General features: G+C 40.4%; 1 protein-coding gene and 1 long non-coding RNA gene across 2 annotated transcripts in view; both read left to right on the forward strand.

Moving 5' to 3' along the window:
• Positions 1-10,558: 10,558 nt before the first annotated feature.
• On the forward strand, positions 10,559-14,826 carry sox4b (SRY-box transcription factor 4b). The gene has a single exon (XM_088306837.1). It carries the CDS (start codon positions 11,029-11,031, stop codon positions 12,238-12,240), a length of 1,212 nt encoding a protein of 403 aa, XP_088162963.1. The 5' UTR covers positions 10,559-11,028; the 3' UTR covers positions 12,241-14,826.
• A 6,070-nt stretch (positions 14,827-20,896) lies between these two features.
• The window catches only part of LOC148329417 (uncharacterized), a 47,535-nt gene continuing 43,979 nt past the window's right edge, over positions 20,897-24,452 (forward strand). The window contains exons 1-2 of the long non-coding RNA XR_015845721.1: positions 20,897-21,030; positions 22,284-22,549. This is a non-coding gene — a long non-coding RNA (uncharacterized LOC148329417). The remainder of the gene's footprint in view (positions 21,031-22,283; positions 22,550-24,452) is intronic.

The raw sequence follows: 24,452 nt of genomic DNA on the forward strand, positions 1-24,452 counted from the left end.
CGTTCAAGTGTGAAAGATGCATTTTCATAAAAGCTGTGATTCTACCCATTCCTTAGTTGTGATCAGTCACATTACCGGAGTGTCAAACTCATTTTTGTCATGGGGCCACATCGTATGGTTTCCTTCAGCGGGCTATTATGAGTGTGAACCCAAATAAATTTATATATAATTATTTAATAATTAATATTTTTTTCATTTATAATAATAGATTTCATCGAATATTAGAAACAGATTGATGAATTACTAGTATTAAATAAAAGGCAGATAAAACCTGTTCACATTTTTATTTTTATTTTAAAAAAGTAATACTGGTAATACAAATTTGAAGGCAATTCGCAATGTTGGTATTTTAACAAGAAATTTGAAGTCAATGCACGTAATTTTCTTTCACAGGGCCACATATACTGACGTAGCCCCGAGCCTTAAGTAACACGTGAGTTACCACATTTTGATCAAATAAATAACATTTACAAGTAACTATGAGCTCTAGTTTAATTATCTTGCTGACAAAAAGTCAAAACAGAAAAAAATGCTCCTTACAGTTAAGGAATTGGGATATTAATATATTGGATTTCATTTGCAGTCTTGATGTATTCAATCTGGATGATGACATACCATATATATATATATTTATATACACACATATATATATATATATATATATATATATATAATCCTGAAATGATTAAATGTGATATAGTTACTGTGACCGTGAACCTGTTGATACCGAGTAAATAAACAAATAAGCGTCTCATACATCCTTGTTCAAAGTAACGCTCCAGAATATTTCAAGTACCCAAGTGAAGTATGCTCTCACGATTGCCTTTTATCTCCAAGTGACAGCCAGAAATTGCTTTGCCCTTGATTCTAAAGCAGCCAACATGGGTAGACAGACCTTTCTTAGCAGGAAAACCTGTTATTTTACTCTTGTAACCATCCTCTTCCCTCCTCTGCCAATGTTGGTCGTCGTACTTCCAACGAAAAGTGCCTTACCCCCCCCAGCCACTCAGCTCACTTGTAAAAATGGTTGGTAAGAGTGTTGGTGAGGAGTAAATACAATGAAAGATTCTTCACTGTTTAGATGCTATGCTGTGTGGAGTGATTTAAAATTGTATGTTGATATCAGGGATGTCAGTGCTTTGTTCCAAGGTTCATCAGCCATTTCATATCTCTTGATACGAAGTATTTCTCTGTCGACTAGGAAAATCTATTCACACGCGCATTCTCAACCTATCATTCGTTAATGTATCTGATCCATGGTTGTATTGATGACATCAAGACTGGTATAAGGAACTATCCATGGCAGTGTGATATCGTCCAACTCATGCCATGTTAATCACCAAATGGAGTCTGAGGGAAGGTAAACACAAGTGACAACCTCTTTAAAACCGCTTCCTGTGAGTTAATATGTTCACACGCCGCACACACGGACACATCCTCAGTCTGCCAGGTGTGAAGAGGATATGGTAGTCAGTAATTGGTGAGAAAGTACTTTGTCACTTTGCTGGATGGGGGGGATATCCAGTGTGGTTCTTATCAAATGGAAAATTGGAAAATAATACCTAAGCCATGTTACAGGAAACAAACAAAAGGCAAAAAAACGAACAGAAAAAAATAAGCCGTGTCTTTATTTTAACTTGCAAAAAAATAAAAAATACTAAATCCTAAAGCATTACAGTGGTTTTCATCATTTCTTTGCCCTGATTGTTTTGGACTTAGATCAAACGTCAGCCAGTGACACACTTGAGCATCCGAAGACATATAGGGGCCCTGTTTTCATTGGTAGCCGCCCGTGCACTCGGCATGAAAACTTATTTTTATTACATGCCCCCAGTGCACCTGACAATTTGGTGACGGACTGTAGACATGAATTTAGAGCAGCTAAAACCAGGTGTAAGTTGTGGCGCAGGTGATGAAACACAATTTTAATGGCTATGATCATGGTGCAGGTGAACAGATTCTGTCGAGCATGCATGCTCGTGGACAACATGCAAACTCCACACAGGAATTGAACCCCACACCTCTGAACTGTGAGGCCATCTTGCTAACCATTCGCCCACTATGCCACCCCTATATTCTGATATATAAAGTTGTAGCTGATGGTTATGCAGTGCGAGGAGAAGCTCAACAGGTCCATCTTTTAATCTATGCCAAAACCATTCGTTTATGAAAAATAGTACGGAAATATAAGTAATTTTCGCAGAAATTGTTCTTATAAAGGAGGAGTTGGCAACCTTTAATACTCAAAGAACCATTTTGATCTCTCGCAGGGAAAAAAAAAATAGAGAGGCTCTTGAACTTCAGCCTATAAGTGTCAGCCCATCAGGGCTGTTTTGTTGTAATTTTCATCTCAACACATAATTGTAAGATATCATCTGTGAGGATATGTGACCGATATACTGTGTATAGTTTATGTAGCATGAGCCAAAAGCGTTTCGTTATCTACAGAAATGTTCTTTTCTTGGATTTATGGTGGGCGGCACAGTGGACGACTGGTCGATGCGATGGCCTCACTGCATAGAGGTCGTGGGTTCGAGTCCGACTTCGGCCTTCTAGTGTGGAGTTTTCATGTCCTCCCCGTGCCTGCGTGGGTTTCCTCCTGGTACTTCCGGTTTCCGCCCACATTCCAAGAACACGCATGGCAGGTTGATTGAACACTTATTTTCCAAATTCACAGAGAGCCGCAGCAGAAGGATGAAAGAGCCATATGTGGCTCTGGAACCGTGCAGTTCCAGACCCCTGGTATAAAGGGACGTTTGTAATTCGAAGTTCTCATGCATTTAGTTTAAATTCTACTTGGTCTTCGCTTACTCTTTCCTGAACTAGACCTCTCTAACTATTTTATTAAGGAATCTGGAGTGAAATGTTATGCACGCAGAACAACTCCCAGTATATGCGGTGCAGTTCTCCACTACACACAATTACAACATGTTAGTTTGAAGCAATATAATTATGACTCTCTCTTTGTAACTTACGACTCTAAATGACCTCACTCTCTATATGACCCCGACTTAAACTGACTGCACCATCAACTCCCTTTACAGACCATAGCTCAACTTTTGCTATGCCAAAACCATCATGTGAGTCATCTATTCCCACAAGGAGGTAGTGAATCTCATGGGATGTGAAGACACAAACACACACGCACACCCCAAAGCGCGACCTGCTGCCTCATCACCTAAGCGTCACTCCAGGGACCCTTCACTGTGTCATCCATGCAGTCTTCTTTTGGGTGAGTACTGAGAAATCCCAAAGGAGGGATGACTGACACTAACACACACACACACACACACACCCACGCACATATTCAAAGACACACGCACACAGTACAGGTTTGAGGTGACAAGGTGACGCCACGTCTTATGATTCCTGCTTCCTGTCAGAGCCAACTGACAAGTGATCGCCTCTGAACGGACAAACACTCACTCGCATTCACACAACTTGGGCTAGCACACACACACACACGCGCACGCACCCCCACACACGCAATCTTACAAACATGCAAATTTGCCATTCATCCCTCATGAACACACACAAAAGTGCAAATGTTTATGCAGACCTATTCATTGCTCGAGACAGCTTTCAACCATGTATGGCAGACTAGTCGACAGTCACCATTCTGGAACTACAATGACATACCACTGCAGCTCTCCCACGGTGGCACTTGCATCAAGAAGGTCACATGCAGAACTTTCACAAGTACATTAATACCAAGTAAGAGGAGAAGTGTTGTTCATGTCCACAATGACGGCAAGACGAGTATTTATTTTGTCATCAGGATAAACCCTTCACAAACCTGCTGAATCTGGTTCTCAAAGGGGCACATGAAGTTGTTGTGTGCTGCAGATTTTTTTTTCAGGACCCACCCACTTCATTGAACGAATGTAAACATGAGTTGTAATCATATAATTTGGCATCGTTCTCTACAGCTGCGGTCCCCAACTCTGTTTGTGCCAGGAAATGGTTTAATATATAACACTACACCTACTCAAAAACGTCTCCACGGTGTGGGTGGTGCACACGTTATGCACAAGGGAATCCCTGATATACTGCACACCATCTGACATATTTTGGGAATCACCCTGCACGATATAGATGTTTTTTTTCCTTATATATGCATTGTATTGTATATCTTGCTATATGAAAAAATACAGGAAAACATAAATCGTGGGCTTGTGAAAAAACACCATGTCTTCTTTTCCCCTCTCTGATTTATTTTCATAGAGAGCATAAATTAACTTCAGTAGAAAAGAGAGACAATGTTCAGTAGATCACAGAGCTAGAATGACAATTAGTGAACCTATATTTGAATATACTGTATCATGAGCAGTTTAACAGACCTGCCAGACTTGGAAATCATGCCCAGTTATATAGCCACAAGCACATTCCTCATATTAATATTTTTAATGGGGTTGATCTGTTATTTTATGCATATTATTTTCAATGAAACACATTTGTCTTTTTGTATTTGACTGCATTCATTAATGCAACAAGGCGATATAAGTTTGTCAAAACCCGAACACCAGAATCTCAAATGTGTTGCAAGTTGCATTCATTGCAAGCTGAAGAGCGATACATTTCATGCAGACATGCTATTGCTTCCCATGTCATCATTAATGGGAAACAAACTACAAGCTAAATGTGTAACACTCAATGCTGATCAGTTTGTGTTGTAAATTCAGTGCAAATTTTCATTAGCACATCTATGACTTTTTTGCTGTATGTTCTGTATGTTAACATTACGTTTGTATATTTCTTTGTTTTAGGCGTCAGATTTACAGTCAATTACAACTGGGGTGGCAAATAAACAGTTGAAGCAATCATTTTAATATTTTCAGTACGCATGTGCACCTGCGTATTCTGTGCACCTGCGCACAGCTAATGTATACACCTGGTTGTTGTTATTATTATTATTAATAATAAGAAATAGTAGTATTCAGATTTTTGTAATTATTAATGGTCACTTCTTGTGAAATTACTGTGCATGGAGCTGTATCTCAAATACAAGCCACCTTGAAATGCAGCAGATGTTCCAATTCAACTTGCTAAACTTCACAAATCAAAGCGCGGCCACTAATAATGAGCTCATGTCAGTTGGCAAAGCGGAGAGATCACACCCGCGCACGCTCACACATACATGCGCACACACACCAATCATTAACAGCTCAGCTTGGGTCATACGTTGCAGCTGCTCTTTCTGGATAAGATAAGACTTTGACTGCCGAGAGTGTGCGTTCTTGCATGTGTATTTATGTCTGTATCATTGTCTGTATCTGTGGCCAAAAACACCTGTTCAAACAAAGCTTTAGAAATACGACTAAATAAACACATTTCAAATATACAGTAACCAGCCATCCGTCTGTTCGAGGGTTGTAAAGATCTGTGTTGTCAAGACTGAATAAGATGACAATAAAAATATAATAAATAAAAGGCCGTACTGTTGCTGCACGGAGCATGGAAACAGTAGTAAATGTTGTGCTACAGCACCTGTTGCCTTGCCAACTACACTCTGTGAGACAATAATAATTCCCTGGTTAACTTGGATGTCTGCAATAATTAATTAATATTTTATATATATATATATATATGTGTGTATATGTGTGTGTGTGTGTGTAAAATTCAATTAGTTGTCAAATTTTTTGTACTTCCAGTTCTAGCATTTCCTTCGAAGAATGAGGAACTCAAACAATCAAGTACAGTGCACTTGATAACTTACTTTAGAATACTCTTGATTTAGTAAAGACTGATTAGAATTACTATTTTAACCTTCTAAATGATTGCATGTTAAATTTCCTCTGTTCTGTTCATGTAACATACATATCTATGTTTCGCTGACTTATATTATATTACTTGACTAGATTCTGTTTACTTGAACAGCAATTTGAATTGTTAAAACCATGCAAATTTGACTTCACCAATCTAAGTGATTAAAACTATCTAATCATGAATGAAAAGCAGGTTTGAATTTACTAAAGAAATTTGAATTACAATTAAGATAACACAATTGAAAGTTCAAATAAATATATTTGATTTTATTCCAATTCAACTTTTCTTAAAGATTGCCATCGATGGAATCCACAATCACTGCTTAAATACTGTTCAGTTAATAAGTAAAAAGCTTTAAAACTATAAAAATACAGTTTAGAGACCACAAGAACTAAAAAGTGCATTTCAATATTCCAAAATAATTATACTCAAGAATAATAAATATTTCTCTCCTTAAAACGCTGTATTTAACAACAAAACAAAACAAAACAAATCATCCAGTGGAATGTAGCGTCATTCAGTCAATGCAAAAACCTGAGAGGGCAACGACTGGCAATGGATCTCACCAGTGTGAATTAATATATCAACATGTACAGACTTTCAATTTAATTTAATTCAGGCGCAGCATTTTGTCAAAAATATTACTACTCTGGTGGTTATTACTTCATAATGGTAAAAGTTCATCAAAAAATAAAAATATAGTCATCATCTACTCATCACTTTGCATGTAGGATGTCAGGTTACGTTTTCTTCAGCCCTCTAAACACTGATGGTGCTCAAGCTTCTTTAATTTGTAACAAACAACGGATCTCCAACTCACCATGGGCAAAATTGAATAAATAACTCCATACGCTAAAAAAATTAAACTCCTCAAATCTTTTGGCCCATGTTGTGAAGCAGTTCTTTGGTAGATCTGAGCACTAGATCTGAAAAGGGCAAAGAATATTGCGGTTAAAAGAAGTTCCACTGATATCATGGATTACCGACACTCGCATCATTTGTGCATGCTTCACACAAGTGTTACAGCAAGATGCTTTTAGAAATCTTGCACAACCTAAGGCTATAATTTTGGTCAAAAAAGATCTGTTTTTTTTTTTTTTTGCTCCTATTATGCAGTAATCTTTTCACACATTGGCAAAGTATCTTCAAATGGGAGCTGATGTTAAATATGAAAAAGTGAAATGGAAGACTATAATTTCATCAGACATTATCTGAAATAACACATTTGCCTGAGAGAGAACATTTTTGGTGACAATAAGTCTTAGAATGAAAAAAATTTAATACATTTCTTATTTAACATTATTTTCTCTGTAAAGTCCACATGCAACCCTTTTCAGACGTGAAAAGTCTGTGACACTACCGCCTGGTGGGATTTACCTGAAGATATCCAGGAGTCACCCGAATCATATGCCCGAGCCACTTCACCTGGCTCATCTAAATGCGAAGGAGCAGCAAATCGTCTCTGAGACTTTCCCAAATGACTGAGTTTCACACCTGATCTTCAAGGGAGAGCCCAGAGACCCTGCTTATTAAACTCATTTTGGCCGCTTATATTCACAAACTCGTTCTTTTAATCATGATCCACAGCTCAAGACCACAGGTGAGAGAGGGAACGTAGCTCAAACGTTCAATTGTGACCTTTGCCTTTTGGCTCAGATCCTCCTTTTATCATGACAGACGACTGCAACAATCCGCTTGTCAATCTCCCGCTCCATTCTTCCCTCACTCATAAACAAGACCCCAAATTTATATAGTATTGTTTTTTTTTTTTAACTTAATTGTCTTCTATCTTTTTGAAGACCACCAAATGATGTAGATAAGAATGCATTTGTAAGGCGAGTTAACTTGACTTATCACAGGAATTGACTGAACTTAAAATCACCAGTGACTTGAGTGCAGTGACTGGTCAAACATAAAATGATTTTGTGCCTGCCTGAGACTTGAAGGTGAAGACTTCAGACTTACTCGAGCCTTCCACGTGTGACTTGATCCCACCTCCGGTTGGAAGCATATAATTGTCCAGAATGTCTTGGTAAGGCGGGGCAATAATAAATGCTTGATTCAATAATTTAATTTGTGTATCCCAAGATTTTGTCTATTTAGTGCATGCACCTGCTTCACGAAAGTTAGTTTATAGGAGTAGTGCTGCATTATGTGACAGTTTTAGCTGTGTTTCGCTCAAACTCCATTTGCTGAACTTGGTGAAGAGAAAGTGTGACGACAAGCAAAGTGGGGGAAGGGAACATTTCGCCTCTGGGTGGGTGTGCGTGAGGGATGACAAAGAAGTAGGGGAGTGTTGTGAGGGGTGGTGGGAGTTTTCCAAAAGAACACCTGTTGAGATTAGGGTTGGCACGCGACCCACTCCAACTCGCGTGGCAGCTGCACCATACTAGAACAATGGCAGTAAAAGCGAGTGACCGAAAAAGCAAGAGGAAAGTTTGAAAGCACTACTTATCCTTTCAGCTTGTGTATACGTGTGTGTTTGCGTGTGTGCGTGTGTGTGTCTCCATGCATGGCATACTAATGTGTGCACAGTGGAAGAAACAAAAAGAAAGGGTGCTCCTACCCAAGGAAAAGACGTGCTCAAACTGAGTATGAGGCGAGAGGTATGTAAAACTCCCTGTGTAGCTTTCAGGTGGAGAATATATTCAAATATGATACAAAATGTAGAGTAAAACAGAATTCAGGGCATCTGTTAAAAATGCTGAATTGAGCGTTCGTTCAGATAGGCAGGCAGGCAGATCCGATGAATGAACGGACGGATCAATTGATCGATCAATCAATATGTCTATTTGCAGAGACACATGAATAACACACACAAATAATGGCCACTTCATTAGGTACACCTTTCCTGAAGGCTGTCAATGATGATGGCAGCACTCCATCAAGGCACTTCTATGGAACATATTTACGTACCATTACAGTTTCCCGTAGTCTCTTATTAAAATGCCATTTAGGAGCCGAGTGAGCTTATGAGTTAACCTTCTTATTCCATTGCTGTTATGCTCCATGAACACACAAATTGGAGCCCAATTACCCATTGCTTTACTTGGATGCACTGCAGATATGAGGCCATATTGAGTATAATTGTAACCACTGAAATGCATCCAGTAACACTGGTGACTATACTTCCATACTAATTTCTCACCGGTGGTCTAAGTCACCTCTGACTCTTATTTTGAAAGAAAATGTGTGGTCGCCTCATTTAATCTCTCTCATCACTATTTTCATTGTATTTTGATGGTAAGAAAGGCAGGCCATCAGCTAAGAGTTGATCACATTACTTTTTTTTAATTTATGCTTACATTCACAATGTGAAACTGTCCCAAAAATGAGAATGGGTAAAAAAAAAAACTTAATGTTCAACAATTCTTCCCAGTCCAAATAAAAATCTGAAAATGTGTCCATTGTACAGAGGCATTATGTAACCATAACACACACGCACGCACAATCTAAATGTTCTTGATGCTGGGCCTGATATGTGTTGCCTAAATTCTCCAGCTGAGCTCTCGAGTTGAGCCCTTTCTGGCTCTGCGACGCCATCTAGCGGCAGTCAGCGTCTGCCCACGTGCTTTCTCATGTTATGGTTTGCATCCTCTTTTCAGGTAGAATAGAAAACTAGCAGCTCTAAAAGGCTTTTAAAACAACGTTTTCTAGTCTTAATTCATTGTGACCACAATGCAGGACAGTAACAGCAATTTAGATGGAACTATAATTTGTATTTGCACATATTAAGACTATAAACACGGATAAGAGTGCAAATTGTTTACCCACTCACTGTATTAGTTCTCTCCGGTTCACAAGGACTCATGCTCTTGCAAGATTGTTCTTTTTTCGGTGCAATCGTGTGAATTTTCATGTGTGTGTAGGAGTGTGTCAGAGTTTGTACACTGCCTGAATGAATGTACATTCATTGTTCACACGTCTTGAGCGACACTCTTTTCCCTGACTAGTGTGTGCCTGCAGAGGGTTGGTCTGTTATGTTCCTACAAAGGACCGCCCAACACGGAGAACGAGATGGGGAGAACCAGAGAGAGAGAGAGAGAGAGAGAGAGAGAGAGAGAGACTTCTCAAATCAGTACAACCATCTGAGGTGTCAGACATTATTCTGTGAGCGACTCAACTGCTCTGTTGCCCAACATGATCATGTTGAACAAAGTGTTCACACTCAAACGTTTCGGCACTGACCATGTTATATGCGGTACATCATCTCCTCATATAGAGCAGTTTATGATATGTTAACTATGTGTCTACGATATATTTCCTATGGTCATCTTTGGAAATATATGTATTTTATTTTTTCAGCAGATGTTGAACGCTTCCCTGAATTGGCCAGTGGGGATGTATTGCCTGCAGAAGCTCCTTGTTATGTTATCTGCTCTCCAGTCAAAATGGGGGGGGGGGGGGTTAAAATAACAAGGTGCATATTTTTAATTCACATTTGCCCACTGGTACAAACTGTTGTCAAACTTTCCATATGGCTAAATATACTTTGCTTCCCTTATAGCTATATGTTAATGACATACACATGGACTTGGCGGTGTAGTAGAAAAGGAGGGGAGGGGACGATAACACAAGCCAGTGTCTCTTTAAAAAAAATTGAAGTTTCTTGTATTCTGGAATGAGGTCAGACACGAGGCTGCTCATTGCACGCGCTGATTATTATTAGATTCCATTTTGGGCCAATCAGCGCCGAGATGGGCGTCGGTTTGGCGCCGAGGCAGGCTAGCGACAGCCTCTCATTGGTTTATTTTTTATCACCGTTGTATCTCGGGAAGGGATAAATGCATGCAAAGGGAGACGAGACTGGAGGGCTGCTTGAAACTCTGCTGCAAGTATACAGATGGAGGGCGGACAGTGTTCTTCACTCCAAGTTGCTTTTTTGCTTTTCCTCTTCAGCATGTCTGGCTTTTGTCTCTAGGAGAGGGGACACGGGCTGATGCCGAGAAAAAACACTTATAATAGTACGTGGGAACATTTTGCAGCAGCGGGCCACAGAGTCCACAGAGTCAGCCGCATAGACTGTGTTGAACTGGGCACCTCTCGGCTCTATTGATTTTTACCACACAGAAGGAAGGGAGAGAGATCAGACACTGAGAAGGCTCTGGAAGTTAAACTTTGTGTTGCATATCTGGTCAAACTGGACAGAGTTTATACTACACATCACAGGAGTGACTTCTATTCGTTTTTTTTTTACCTCAACTCACACTCTGGGAGAAAAGAGCTGAGTTTGCGTTTAAGTGGACGGAGAAGAGAGGCAGCATGGTGCAGAAGATGAGCCACACAGAGAGCACCGCGGAGGCGCTTTCATCCTTCTTCAGCGGGGATTCGAGCTCCGGAGCGAGCATGGATCTAGACCCCGCTGACTCGCCCCTCTCCCCGGGCTCTACAGCCTCCTCGACCGCCGGGGACAAGCTGGGAGACAACCCGGCGTGGTGTAAAACTCCGAGCGGCCACATTAAGAGACCCATGAACGCATTCATGGTTTGGTCCCAGATCGAGAGGAGGAAGATTATGGAGCAGTCTCCTGATATGCACAACGCCGAGATCTCTAAACGGCTGGGGAAGCGATGGAAGCTCCTCAGAGACAGCGACAAGATCCCCTTCATCCAGCAGGCGGAGCGGCTGAGGCTCAAGCACATGGCGGACTACCCCGACTACAAGTACCGGCCCAGGAAGAAGGTAAAATCGAGCGCTTCCAAGCCGGGAAGTAGCGGGGAAAAAGTCAACAGTAGCTCGAATAGCACCAGCATGAAGTCGTCCTCATCTTCGAGGAAAAATGGACTCAAATCACCCAGCAGTAAAGCCCACAAATCACTTTTCGGGAACAGCAGTAGCACCAAAGCCTCACAGTTTGCCTCCGAGCACCCACCGGACCACCACCACCACAACACCCCCCTCTTCAAGTCCAAGTCGGTATCGTCCGCAGCCAAGCAGGTACCGGAAGGCAAGAGAGCCAAGCGGGTGTACCACGTCTACGGGGGCGGCTTGAGCGTCAGTCCCGCGTCGTCAGTCACAGTCCCGGCCAGTCCTACGCTGAGCAACTCGGCGGACTCCAGCGACCCGCTCAGCCTGTACGAGGACGTGTCCAGCGGCAGGGAGGAGGGAAGCGAGTCCCCGGGCGGCTCGTCGGAGCGTCACAGCGGGCAAGCGTACAACAGTCGGCGGGCTTCCTCGCCTACACCCTCCGGCTCCCACTGCTCCGCCTCCTCCTCGTCGTCGTCGTCTTCCTCCTCGGAGGACGAAGAGTTCGAGGACGACTTGCTCGACTTGAACCCGAGTCCCAACTTTGACAGCATGTCACTGGGGAGCCTTGGCTCCTCTGTGCTGGACAGGGACTTGGATTTGAACTTTGAGTCCGGCTCCGGAGGCTCCCACTTCGAGTTCCCCGACTACTGCACACCCGAAGTCAGCGAAATGATCTCCGGGGATTGGCTGGAGTCCACCATTTCCAACCTGGTGTTCACATATTGAGAACACAGTGGGCACAACCGACGACCACAAACGGAGCCCTGGGTCCCGGACGCGAGTGGGTGGGCAGCATCTGCTTTGTCTCCGAACTACCAGACCAGTTAGTACGCATTCAAAACTAGCGCCATGGCGTCTCTTCTCGTCTGCAAGTGCTTGGAAAGCTCAACCTTTAAAGCCGAAAAAGGCCCTTTTGTGGGCGGCTTTGCTTTGAATGTGCGGACCGTGGAGGACTGTGGAACTGGCGAGCGCCGAGCGGCGCAAAACAAGCGAGAAGGGGGAGAAACGCGACACTGGTTCGGTTTCCTGTTTGAGAAAACGCTCGGCAGTGAACTGGCTGACCCGAACAACTTTACTGTGATTGATTTGCACGTTATGCGGTCCGCCGTTCACTTAATCAATGTTGTTGCTGATTATTTTTTAAAGGGACATTTCATAACTTTTTAACGTTTTTGCCAAGTGAATTTCACCACTAAAAAGGTACATAACTGCACTGCCGTGCAAACATTTTTACTGACTTGTGGTTACAGAGGGATTTTGTATGAAACCGAGGTGGGTTGTTGCCCCAAGCCCCTCTCCCCAAGTTTGATATCTTCTCTAAAGCAAAAATAAAAAAAACAAACAAACAAACACACAAAAAAAAAACAAGTTGAAGCATGATAGCTTTCTTTGTTCATATCTTGTGCTGACATCTTATGTGAGACTGTCGAGCAGTTACAAATAGTATTAGGGTTATTTAAACGTACAGATAGCCTCACCTCAGTTTGTCTCTTTTGTTAAAAAAGATTTTGGGGGGATAAAATGACACTGAAATAATCACCAGCTGTTTTAATATTTCAAACTTCAGGATTCAAACGCAACTACAAATCAGTGCTGAACTTTATACACATGTTCCTTACTATTCAGGACCAAAATGATCATTTCAGATAATATTTTATTAAAAATCCTCACCAATTTTTGTTTTCATCCACGGAGAGCTTTGTTTTGTACATTCAGATGCCATTTTATATGGGATGTTGTATTTATATACTGGGCCAATCAGTTTTGTCTTTTTAATCCGTGTTAAGTCCTGTTTTTGTTTTCTCACACAATTATTTGTCGTTCTGTCACGTTTTCTTCTCAGGCGAAGGGCTAGAGTTTTAAAAACACACAACTTTGATTCCTTTTTTTTTTATATTTAAATGTACACACTTTTGGACACTTAAAATATAGGAAACGGTTTGATTATTTTCTCAGTGTATTTTTGTACAAATCTATATGGAGAAGGATGAGTCAACAACCGATCTGTGGAGCCTAGTAATTCAGCTACGTTAGGGTTTCCTGATTTTGAAACCTCAGATGGCTGGTTTTCATGCTGCATTCAGGGTCTGTTGGAAATCCCACTCTTCTAAGTTTTATATTGCCTGCTCAATTTCCTTTGCAATCAGAACCAGCAAAACGATCACAATACGCTGTGGTGGTCAATGTTTAGTTTTGTTCAGCTTCATTTGGCCGTTTTCAAAAAGCAGGCACTCTTATCTGTTATTGTGAATTAACTTGTCTAACTTCGTCACAATATCACTTGGGAGACTCATGATTTTTGTCACCATTCTCTTATTGTCATCTTAAACCTGTAATGTTCAACAAGGCATACGCATAGATAATGAATTTTCAAATAGCCCCTGAATGCAGCACCAGTCTCTGTGTCAGACTACCTTCTACAGTTTACAGTGCCAGTCCACAGGCTTCTTTAAGACATGAACTGATTATTGCCAGAAGCTATTCCTGCGGAGCATGTGGTTTTAACAGTCGGTCTCTGAAGCAGCCACTCCTTTTTATTTGACTTTCTCTCTTATATATTGCCTACAACAACACACGAGGAGATTGTAGCTTTAAAACTGACTTATTTTTTTGATGTTTTCATGAATTGATGTCAAACTCATCCACCAGCCACGGGATTGAATCTTCTTCGACAGCAAACAACAAAGATCAAGCATATTCAAATTTCTGACTTGAGTTCCGCAACATCTACTTGTACTGCGTTTCTCATTGTATTTGAATATATAATCTTTTTCTACTTGTTGGCTACTATTAGATAATTGTTTAGTATGTTTATGGCATGGTGATTAGCATTTGTATTTCAGATTCAGGTTACCTAGCTGTTGTGTTTTTCAGAAAAAAATGGGAAAAAATGAGGAAAAATTTAACTCAATCTTTGTATATTTGACTGTATCATAAAGCAAAAAGATTGTGTGTTTATGTATGTTGTTGCTATCAAGGACAGGCACTGTCTTGAACGACTATCTTTTACACATCCTTACTTTGAAGATGGTCAGTTCAGGACTTTTTATAAATATATATATAAATAAAATCGTTTTTAAGTATATTAACTTTATTTTTCATCCATCCTGTGCAATATGCTGTGTAGAATTATCATGTATTGTCTCTAATCATGCCATAAACAAAGGAACCACCTTTTTTGTGAGAATCAGAGAAAGGGAGGAGAACTCATGCCAGCTAAATTGTGTTCATTCACTGCCTGTCAGATTGTTGATATAAACTTGTGTACAGAACTTTTTCAAGGAAGGAAATAAATATCAGCTGGAACTGAAACTTGGATTCTCATTTTTGATTCTTGGAACTTATTTTGAAGCATTAGGTCTTGGCATTGTGATATTCCAACTTTGCCCCGCTGGTCAGCATTACACTTGTAGCAAACAACTGAATCCAAATTAAAATACACATTTGGCTGCTAAACATCTAGTCAGAGGTGATTACATAAAACGACTTGCACTCATGTCACTGACAAAATCTGAAAGAATGAGAAAATATTCATATGATTTCACACATATTGTACTTAACTAAATTCAACGGTGATGAATGTGGTACGATACTTTACTGTATATCGTGTGCATCAAGACCTACACATCGGAGCTGTGACCTGCGTTAAACTCAGAAAAGTGAACAATAATGTGGTCGTTGATTTGACTCGAAGCTCTAAAATTATTCAAATATTTGATTTGTGAGTTTAAGGGTTAATAGTAACTTAAAAAGTAATGATGCAATACTTTTATGATAAATGTTCTGCAACCAGTGTAAACAAGAATTGGACAAAGTTTGGTATCTGGTGCTAAGTGTTAAATTCACTTTGGCAACGACATACATTAACCTGCGTTTTAAATCATGTCAAGCATGAGATTCACGTTGCCGATTAATGTGAGTATGACTCACATCATAATGTATTCAAAATGAAACGATTGCTGCCCGGTGCGCCAACAGAATGTGATGCACAAGGTGACATCTGCTGATAACACTGACATGTACTGTCTGCAACCTTTTGAGTATCACCTCTGAAAAGTTCAGACTTTTCAGGCCCCCCCCCCAAAAAAAAGCAAGTCGTTTACATTATATACAAGTGCAGCCATTTAAATGCATTTGAATCCAATTGTATGCTCTTGATTCGCATGATTATGTCGTGAGAATTCCGACGTGTTAGTACGGGGTTTAATTCAAAATGACATCAGCTATCAGAGGGCCAACTTTAATTCAGATTGGAACTTTACTTGTGATTTAAAGAGATTCTATTCTCGCACATAATGGTGTATGCTGGCTGTCTGATGTTCAGACAGTCATGATTTCCCTTCCCCCTCGCCCCAGACAGATCTTTATTGTGGGGGAAGGGCTGGTTTAGTAGCAGTCAGCCAAGGGCCCTCCAGCGCGCTGACAAGCATGTCTGCCTGTCTAGGTCTGTGAATATCTAGTGTGTGTGCGTGTGTGTGCACGCGTGCATGAGTGTGTGATGGCTAAAATTCTATTGCATGAAATGAATGACAGTACAAGGATATACCCACAGCAAGAGCAGACACTATATGCCTGCCTCCTCTGTGATGATTTATGGGGTGCAGATTACTTTTTGATGGTTGGTCATGGTCTTCAATCAGGCATAGTGGTTTAAATGAGCGTGCATCAAGTTTTAATGTATTATGTTTGTGTTGTATATAACTCTCTTAATAAGTTATATGAAATGGTGAACATTTTGTCTGCAGTACAGATGTATTATCAACCATGATGTTGTAGGGCTGACTTTGGAAGACATTTCATTGAATTATTTTTCATCATCTTTCCAGGTTGTGTGTTGCGTTAGTCAAAGTGAGTAATTGCTTTTCTGAGGAGCAAGATCTAGATGGTTTCTTATTGTGCAGTAGGAAAGGAATGTATTTTACCAGCAATTTCCAAAGGGCTTTTCTTTTCTTCATCAAACTGTGTACAAGATACTGCTGCTTGCACTGTATCTTCAAGGCATAACTTGATGAATCTGTAACTGTTTTTTTACACCACAAGGAAACTGTATGAGCACTTGCAGCGTCACAGCAATTTACTGATATATCAATTTTATCCCAACAGCGCATGGTCGGGTGTAATTACTTACTCCACAGTGAATATAAAAAAAATCACCTTCTTTTCTGCAGTCATTTTGCATTAGCTGCGGTATACTACTTTATTCCTCAACCCCCGATAATAAGTATCAGCATGTACTATGCATGCACATAATATCACCAGTTTGCCATATAATCTTGTACATTTCCAAAGAGCACTGGCACCTCGGTGGATGCCTTAAGCTCCTCCAAGCTGTATGAAGCCTGTTCAGTGTGCAGGCTCATGCATGGCTCATGCATTGCTCAGCTGACTCCACAGTGGGAGAGATGCAAGCATGAGCTGGGGCACTGCAGAGTGGAGCGGAACAGTCTCGCTGCTGGAGTCAGTGGTCCAGTAAAACCACAGCAGGGGGGATAAGAGCTGTGCTAGTGGGTGGGTAAAGAGAGCCATGACTGTATTTCAATGTCGACCTATCTGCTCAGCTCTCTACCCAGGGGGGTTGAAGCAGTGGTGGTATCAGTATTTTCTTCTCATTTTTACATTAGGTTTTATTTCAGACTGAATCTACATGTTTGCTGCTGTGGCCCCATTTTCAATATTTCTCTTGACATACCTGCAGGTTTTCAGATTTTCAGAATTGAGGGTGAATTTTATGTCTGATCGTGTACACATTTCTGATTTTTAAAATTTTTACAAAATATTCATTTGTGCTGACAGACATCTGCTCCCCTCTTCAGCCCAGTTGTTGGCGATAAGGTGCAAGTGAGTTGGTTTGTAAGGGAGACCAATGTGTGTGAGAGTGGGGGTTGAGTTGTGGGGGGTGGACTGTGTGGCTGGGGAATGGGGTTAGGGGCGGAGCAACAAGGTGGCCAGGGGTGGCCACCCCACTGGTCACCCTCACACCTAAAGGAAAATGTTGGTGTCTGTGTTTTTTCTGACATTTCCTCATGGATGCAGTATTCTGGGAATCATTGATACTCTGCTATAAATGTTGTTCTTTTTTCTTATTTTAAATATTAACTACATTTAAGAATAATTGTGCACTTGATCTGAATGCAACTTGTAAAATAATCTGTTTCATGTAACAAGCACTTAATTCTTACAATCAACCTCAATCAAAATTACTTTCACACCTTACCAAGTATCCAACATGGCTGAGAAGTCATTGTTTGTCATACCATCCACTGTTATAGTTTCATGAAATATGCAAACGTACATTTATTTTGCACACACTCTCATAATACAAGCAGGAACGAACTGTGAAGAATTAAGAGACTATTGTGTTATTGTGCTTTTTGGATATGATTTGAATGAATCAACTATTGCTCATAGTATGCAAAATGCCATCTGTGACAATTGATCACTCTGGATGGCTGTTAGCGAGTGAATTTGAGCATGAAATAGAAGTACACTATGACACAAAAGCAAATCAAAGGCAAAGAAAATGATATAATCTAGTAAATCAAGATCAGCAAAATGGTAGATTAGTTCCTGATTTGTTCCTGCTTGATTTTAAGTGTGATGGCTATTGTTCTGGATCTCTGCAAATTCTAGTTCATGAAACGCTGACTGTGGATGTTATGATAAAGAATGTCGAACGCACGCATGGGCACCCTTGGCCACCCCTCACTGAGGTGCTGTATCACCTTGGTGACCCTAATGAAAGAAATTCTGGCAACGCCCGTGGATGGAATGGATGACCACAGGAGCTACTGTGTGAAAAGAGGCGGGTCTTGAGGCAACATTACACATGTATGTTAACATCACATTCTTGTTAACAATGAACAATGGTGGATTATATTTAAAATATCACATAGTAATATATTGTATAATTAAACTAAATAATGAGTCCGTCTCGTTTTGTGAGGAAACAGTGGTGGTTAAAAAAGGCAGGCAACACTGTTTTTGGGATAAATGGATGCACACATTCACCTCGCTAAAATATTCCAAGGAGATGAACTGAATAAATTGTGAAATTTTCTGTAAATACTGCCCCACAACCGTGCAATTTTCTGTATAGTGGCTTGCACTGGCACAAAAATGGAAGTGCCGCTGTTTTTACGCCGGGCACAGTCTACTTTCTATGACCAAATTATCAGGCGCATCGGGGGCGTGGGAGTTTTTAGAACGCCCAGTGAGGTGCATCGTGGTCCCAAATATGGTAGAATCGACTTGTTCCGGCACCAAATTGAAGACCTGCCTGTTTTTATGCCAAGCGCACGGGCACCTGCCTGCGAAGGTAGGGCTCCCATCTCTCTTGGTCTGTTTCATGCAATTTTTCCATTTTACACGCACTTTCACTCACAATTGAAACGTCAGTAGCGTCAAGTTATAAGAAAATAACAGGCACAGGTTGGGGAAGTACGTGACGTGTTTGTGATGACGTAAATACGTATGAACCTGTGACTGGCTTGAATGTAGATAATGGTAGATGCAGTAAAGAATGGTAAAGAATTGCACTACTCAACAAAATGCAATATTTTGTCTCCCTTGTGTTTCTAAATAATGTAGGCCAACCTACCAGGGGATTCCCGACCTCTACAAGGTACAGATAATGCACACAAATACTTCCTGGAGATTATCAGTCTAAATTGAGCATTATTATCTTTGTTGAGACAGATTTGTCGATGTAACTCTTATATCGGTGCTTATTATATGTTGCAAGTGTATCAAATGTTGCGTATCCTTGATATCTGACCTTCAATATCCCCTTAAGAAAAATAGAAGAGAAAAAAAATCAATGTAAGCTATTACGTTTGACACGTTGCTGTTGGATAAGGATTTATACCACTATAAAATGTAATCATAGTATCAAGTAATAGTTGATGACAAAACGCAATGAACAGCAAATACAAAGGACTTTGACATTCCATTTTGTACACACTCTGTTCACTTCGGAGTCAATATTATGTGTCAAGCCGTAAACCTGTTTGAAATTTGCAGCAAACTACCATTCCATTCCAAACCACTGTTAAGTGCCTTCCCCGTTTATTAGCAGAATGCATCGCATCTCTTACAACCAATCACATCAACATTATAAAAAGGCAAAATGGTGGCATACTGAATCCCTGAGCTGTTTCATATCACTTTTAAAAACATAAAGGTTTTGAGTGAACATTTTCCTTGTTCTTTTACCTTCATTGCTCACTTTGCGGATAGTAACCACGAGAAAAATGTATGCCAGAAAGATCGAGTACAATATCGTGGAGCCTCTTCTGCCAGATTGTTGAAGAAGGGCTGCCTAGTCCATACAACAATGTGTGACCTCACGGTCTTAACTAAAATCAATTAACGTGTGCCAAGGATGTCATCGAGGGAAGGGAAGGCGAGTGAAAGCAAGAGAAAGGGCACATCAAGATAACAGCCTATAGCTCAAGTCACCTATCTAATCATATGCACCAAAGAGGCCAAATCGGACAAAGACAAAATCATTTTTGACAGTTCGGGTTGCTCTGCCCACGCCTCGAGATTTAGCATTTCATGAACTTGTCCCTCATTTTTTAGTTTTTACAAGCAGCTAATGTGGTTGTACAACCAGCAATCACAGTCAACTGCAATCACTGTTTTTGTTGGCTCAGACAGAAAGAAAGCAGGGAACTAAATCCCCCCAAAACTGACAAGACAATGTTGAACACCTTAAGTAGGCTGATTAAAGAGGGCTGACGAGAACAAGTGGGAACAAACACCGAAGACAGGAGCAAGGGACTCAGAAAAACATGACATAATATGAAATAGACTAAATCTAAACAAAGTCATCCAAAACAGATCATGACAGAATTGTGGATTGTCAATTATTACAGAACATGTTCAGACGTTACTGATTAATTCCGCTAACAGCATAATGTCTACCATTTTAAAAATGGTGAATGTCTGAGTGACAAATGTCATTTTTTCTCGGAATAATTAAATGAACTCTTTTTTTCATCGTCACACAATAATTATTGCCACTTTCCAGAAGCCCAAGAGGCTGTGGTGCATGAGTGTCAAATTTTCTATTCTGATCATGAGAAATTTAGAATGAGACCTTTTTCTTTTGTCCCTCTCTTTTTTCACTGCCACTGCACTCTAAATAATGTCTCCTGGTCCTCTCTAGCAATTCCATGACAGTTTGTGCAACATGTATGCTGGACTAAGACTGCGCTAAGAAACTACTATACAGCCATAGGTGACTTGTTGGTGGTCACCAATTACCTCAATGAAAACTGTTGTTATAGCGGAGTCTATTTTGATGTGTGTGCATAGTTTTACTCGGAGAGGGCGGGACTCTTGTTTGGAGAGCGCGATGAACTAGGCGCGGCCAAAACGAGCCCCATCCATCTATCACACGTGTAGACAAAGGGGGACTCCACAACACAAAGCTGCATGTGTCCTAACAAACTTTATTTTTTTTAACCTCCATATGCGACGCACGGCCACACGCACGGAGAAAAACACCTTCAGGTAAGTTGCCCCAGAGAGGAATACTTGCGCGTGCGCGCGCTCCCGGCGTGATTTTGTGTGTTCTTTTCCAGTAAAAGTTGCCGCTCATGTTAGTGCGTCAGCGCTCAAACTTGAGCACAAAGCAGCAAAGGTAGAGCGACATAGACAGACAGTGGGGGGAGAGAGAGAGAGAGAGAGGAGCGGTCCAGCTTTTTCCTTTGTCTGATGCTGTCTCGAGCTTTTTGGACACTACTTGAAGGAACGTCATCATGCCCAAAGTACAGTATGCCTGATTTAATTAATGATTGTAAACTTTAATGGAGGCTGAGTTTGTTTAGATGCCTTATTTTGTTCCTTTGGGATGTTGCGACTCAAGACAAAGCAGCTGCCTGTCAGAAGTTTACAGCAAATGCGACCTTTTAGTGTGTGCGCGCAAGGAGGGGGGAATAATGTGGTTTTATTGTTTGGATTTATTGCTTGCTCGTGCAAACAATATTGTCTGTTAATTCTTTTTATTCGCGCTCCCGCGCAGGGTCCGAATGCAGTATGGGAATTTAGAACAATGTAATCAGGTGTAAAGTCAGTTCGAAAAGAAGAAGGGACTTGTTGCACGAATTAAGAACCCATTTTAATTAATTTGGTGTGTTAAGGCTTTCTTGTAAGCTATATAAAACTTGTATATTCATTCAAAACTTCCCGTTTGTTTACTGGAAGCATGCAGAGCAACAGGTATAAGTCTCAGCAGCTTCTTTGTTACAGTAAGGGTTCCTTTGTTCTCAGTCAATACAAAGAAAACTAAAAGAAAGCTGCACAAATCTATCAGGAAACGACTTTTTTTTAAAAAGTGGAAAAGGAATTTCAATGAGTGATACTTTTTTTTCATTTTTATTCAAGAAGTACATTTTCTTTTTACTTTTGGGTTTCAGGATCTCAGACGATCGTTTGCACCCCCAACACTATGTTTTGCATATATTAAAAGACAAAACAAAACTCTTTCCTTCATCAAATATTAGTGTGGATGAATTCTCGGCATTTACATCATTCCTCCCCTTGTATTTGAATTGTTCAAATTAATATTTATGCTGGGTTTAGCATAGTTAGACAAATCGGAAAGTTTGAAGTGTTTGCTTGTGATATATTATGAGGACTAGTATAATGCATTTATAAATAATTTGCTCTCTATTTTTAATCAACCACAAATTGACCACTTTAAAATGTGTTTCATTGCTACCTGTTTTGGTTAAAATATGAATCTGCGCCTTTCTTGATTTTAGCTGGAACCTGGAACTCAGACTGCTGAACGTTCTTCAAATGCTTGGGAGAGAGACGGAGGAACTCCAGAGTCATCTATGAGGAAGCTTTAAGGATTAAGCGACAGAACACTTTTATTTTTGGAGAAGATGAGGACTCTGGATTTAAACCCCTGGAGCAGCTTTGCCTTGAGGGAGGCATACTTGGAAATGTAAAAACCTGGATATACTTTGGAGATTAAATGTTCGACAGGATGGCAGCGTATTGAATTTTGATCCTACGTCGTATAGTAAGTGACCTAACTTCATATTTGTTCAACTTTTCCACGCCACTGTCTTTGTCAGTCGGAGACCTTCTCTAACAATCAACGCACACACTGCTTGTTGGTGAAATGGATATAAATGTTTATTTGGCGATACTGTGTGCAAAAAGAATGCGTTTGCCATAACACTGATATTCTGTAATATGGCATTATGAAACTAACATATATATATATATTTTAAATTTATATTTAATCAAGCAATATTTGGAGTTCCACGTGTGCAATTGTTGGGGGCCATTTGAGGCTTTTGTATTTATTCTTTAATTTTTTTTTACTTCTTTTGTGGGTTCAAAACACATTTCTGTGAACGTCAGGTGAGAGTAAGCATCATTTATTTGCATTAAGCGCAGGGTTGAAGTCAATTCAGGCAAGCATGGATGTACAGGCAAAAAACTCCAGTGGTTCAATAATTATTTTTAACCTGTGCTAATAATGCATGCAAGGAAGTGGTAGAAGGGAGAGTGAGAGACTCAAGCTCCTTTCATTCTTTCTGCAGCTCTTATCAATGATGTCATTGAGAACCAATGAGAGCCACTCTTACGGTAGTCCCGCCTCCTGATTCTTACTTTTCCACCACATGGTCCCGCATCATCACTGTGCCACTGTCGCTGTGTTTTACAGGCTGCAGAGGAACACAACCATGGACACATTTTGACAAGTACATATACTATGATAATATTGCCATCAGGTAGAATCCTAGTGGTTCAAAAAGAAATTCAGGAAAAATGAAATGGTATGTTTGTTGAGCCATTACCTTTGCATCATCAAATAAATATTGCAAATAATAATATCACCAAAACAGTTAAAACAGAATTGTCTTTACATGTCCACTTTGATATGTGAAAAAAATACAGCAGTCTTAAATTACGAAAATAATATTCTGATGGACCTGAAATTGTCTGAAATCTTTTGAATTCTTTCATTCATTCTTGACACACAAATATAAAAATAAAGCAGACACCCTTAATAGTAAAACCTAAAAGCACTTGAAAAACATTGAATATTGAAAATGTTAGTCTCAGCGGGACAGAAAGTGAGACTGACAATACTGATGTATTCGAAACAGTTTATCAATAATGAAATTGTAATAGTTAATGCAAGAGTGTATTCAACTCTCTGGGAAACCCGGATTCATCCACCTTCTGCTGTTCGTGTGGATCTGGCGCGGGTCACTGCATGGAAGTGCCTGGATCAGTGGAATGTGGGTCAGTCAACGGTACAGTGACACACAGGTGGGACAGAAATAGGTCAGTGGCATAGTATGGGTGCTGATGAGTCATGCAGACGGGGTTAGCAGGGATAGGAGACGTGAAAAAAGATGTTGAGCTGTTGAAACAGGAAAGGAGTGTGCCTGTAGTGTATCGCAGCGTGGTGTGCACTGTCAGAGAACATTGATTTCATGTATATCGCTTGACAATTTTTCAGTTTCAAAGCAGTATTGAGCTTTGACGAGAACTACACAGTAGATTATTTTTCAACCGTCAAGTTGAATAGTACTACTGCAATTAGGTACATAGGCAGAGTCTAATTAGGACAAAAAACAGCTGAGCAAATATAATAATGCTGAGCTTTGTGTTACTCTGACATTAGTATTGACACACATATACAATACTTCCAAGTATCTATTTTCTATACCCTTATCCTATTAAGAGTCATTAGCAGCTGCAGCATATCCAGCTGACTTTGTCTTTAACACTGTCTTGTTATTTGCAGAGATGCACAATTTACCCTACCCAACACAACACATCCGTTGGTTGCTGACCCGGTTAGGTATTACAAGGACACACGAAAACCCACTTCTGTCCTTGCTCAGTCTGTCCTTTTAAAGAAAAACTTCGTCTGAAATTGGACAGACTGTTCCGTCCTTGGG

The sequence above is a fragment of the Idiotropiscis lumnitzeri genome, chromosome 10 (assembly GCF_059441095.1).
Source record: "Idiotropiscis lumnitzeri isolate Australia: NSW breed Sydney's pygmy pipehorse chromosome 10, RoL_Ilum_1.0, whole genome shotgun sequence".
Lineage (NCBI taxonomy): Eukaryota > Metazoa > Chordata > Actinopteri > Syngnathiformes > Syngnathidae > Idiotropiscis > Idiotropiscis lumnitzeri.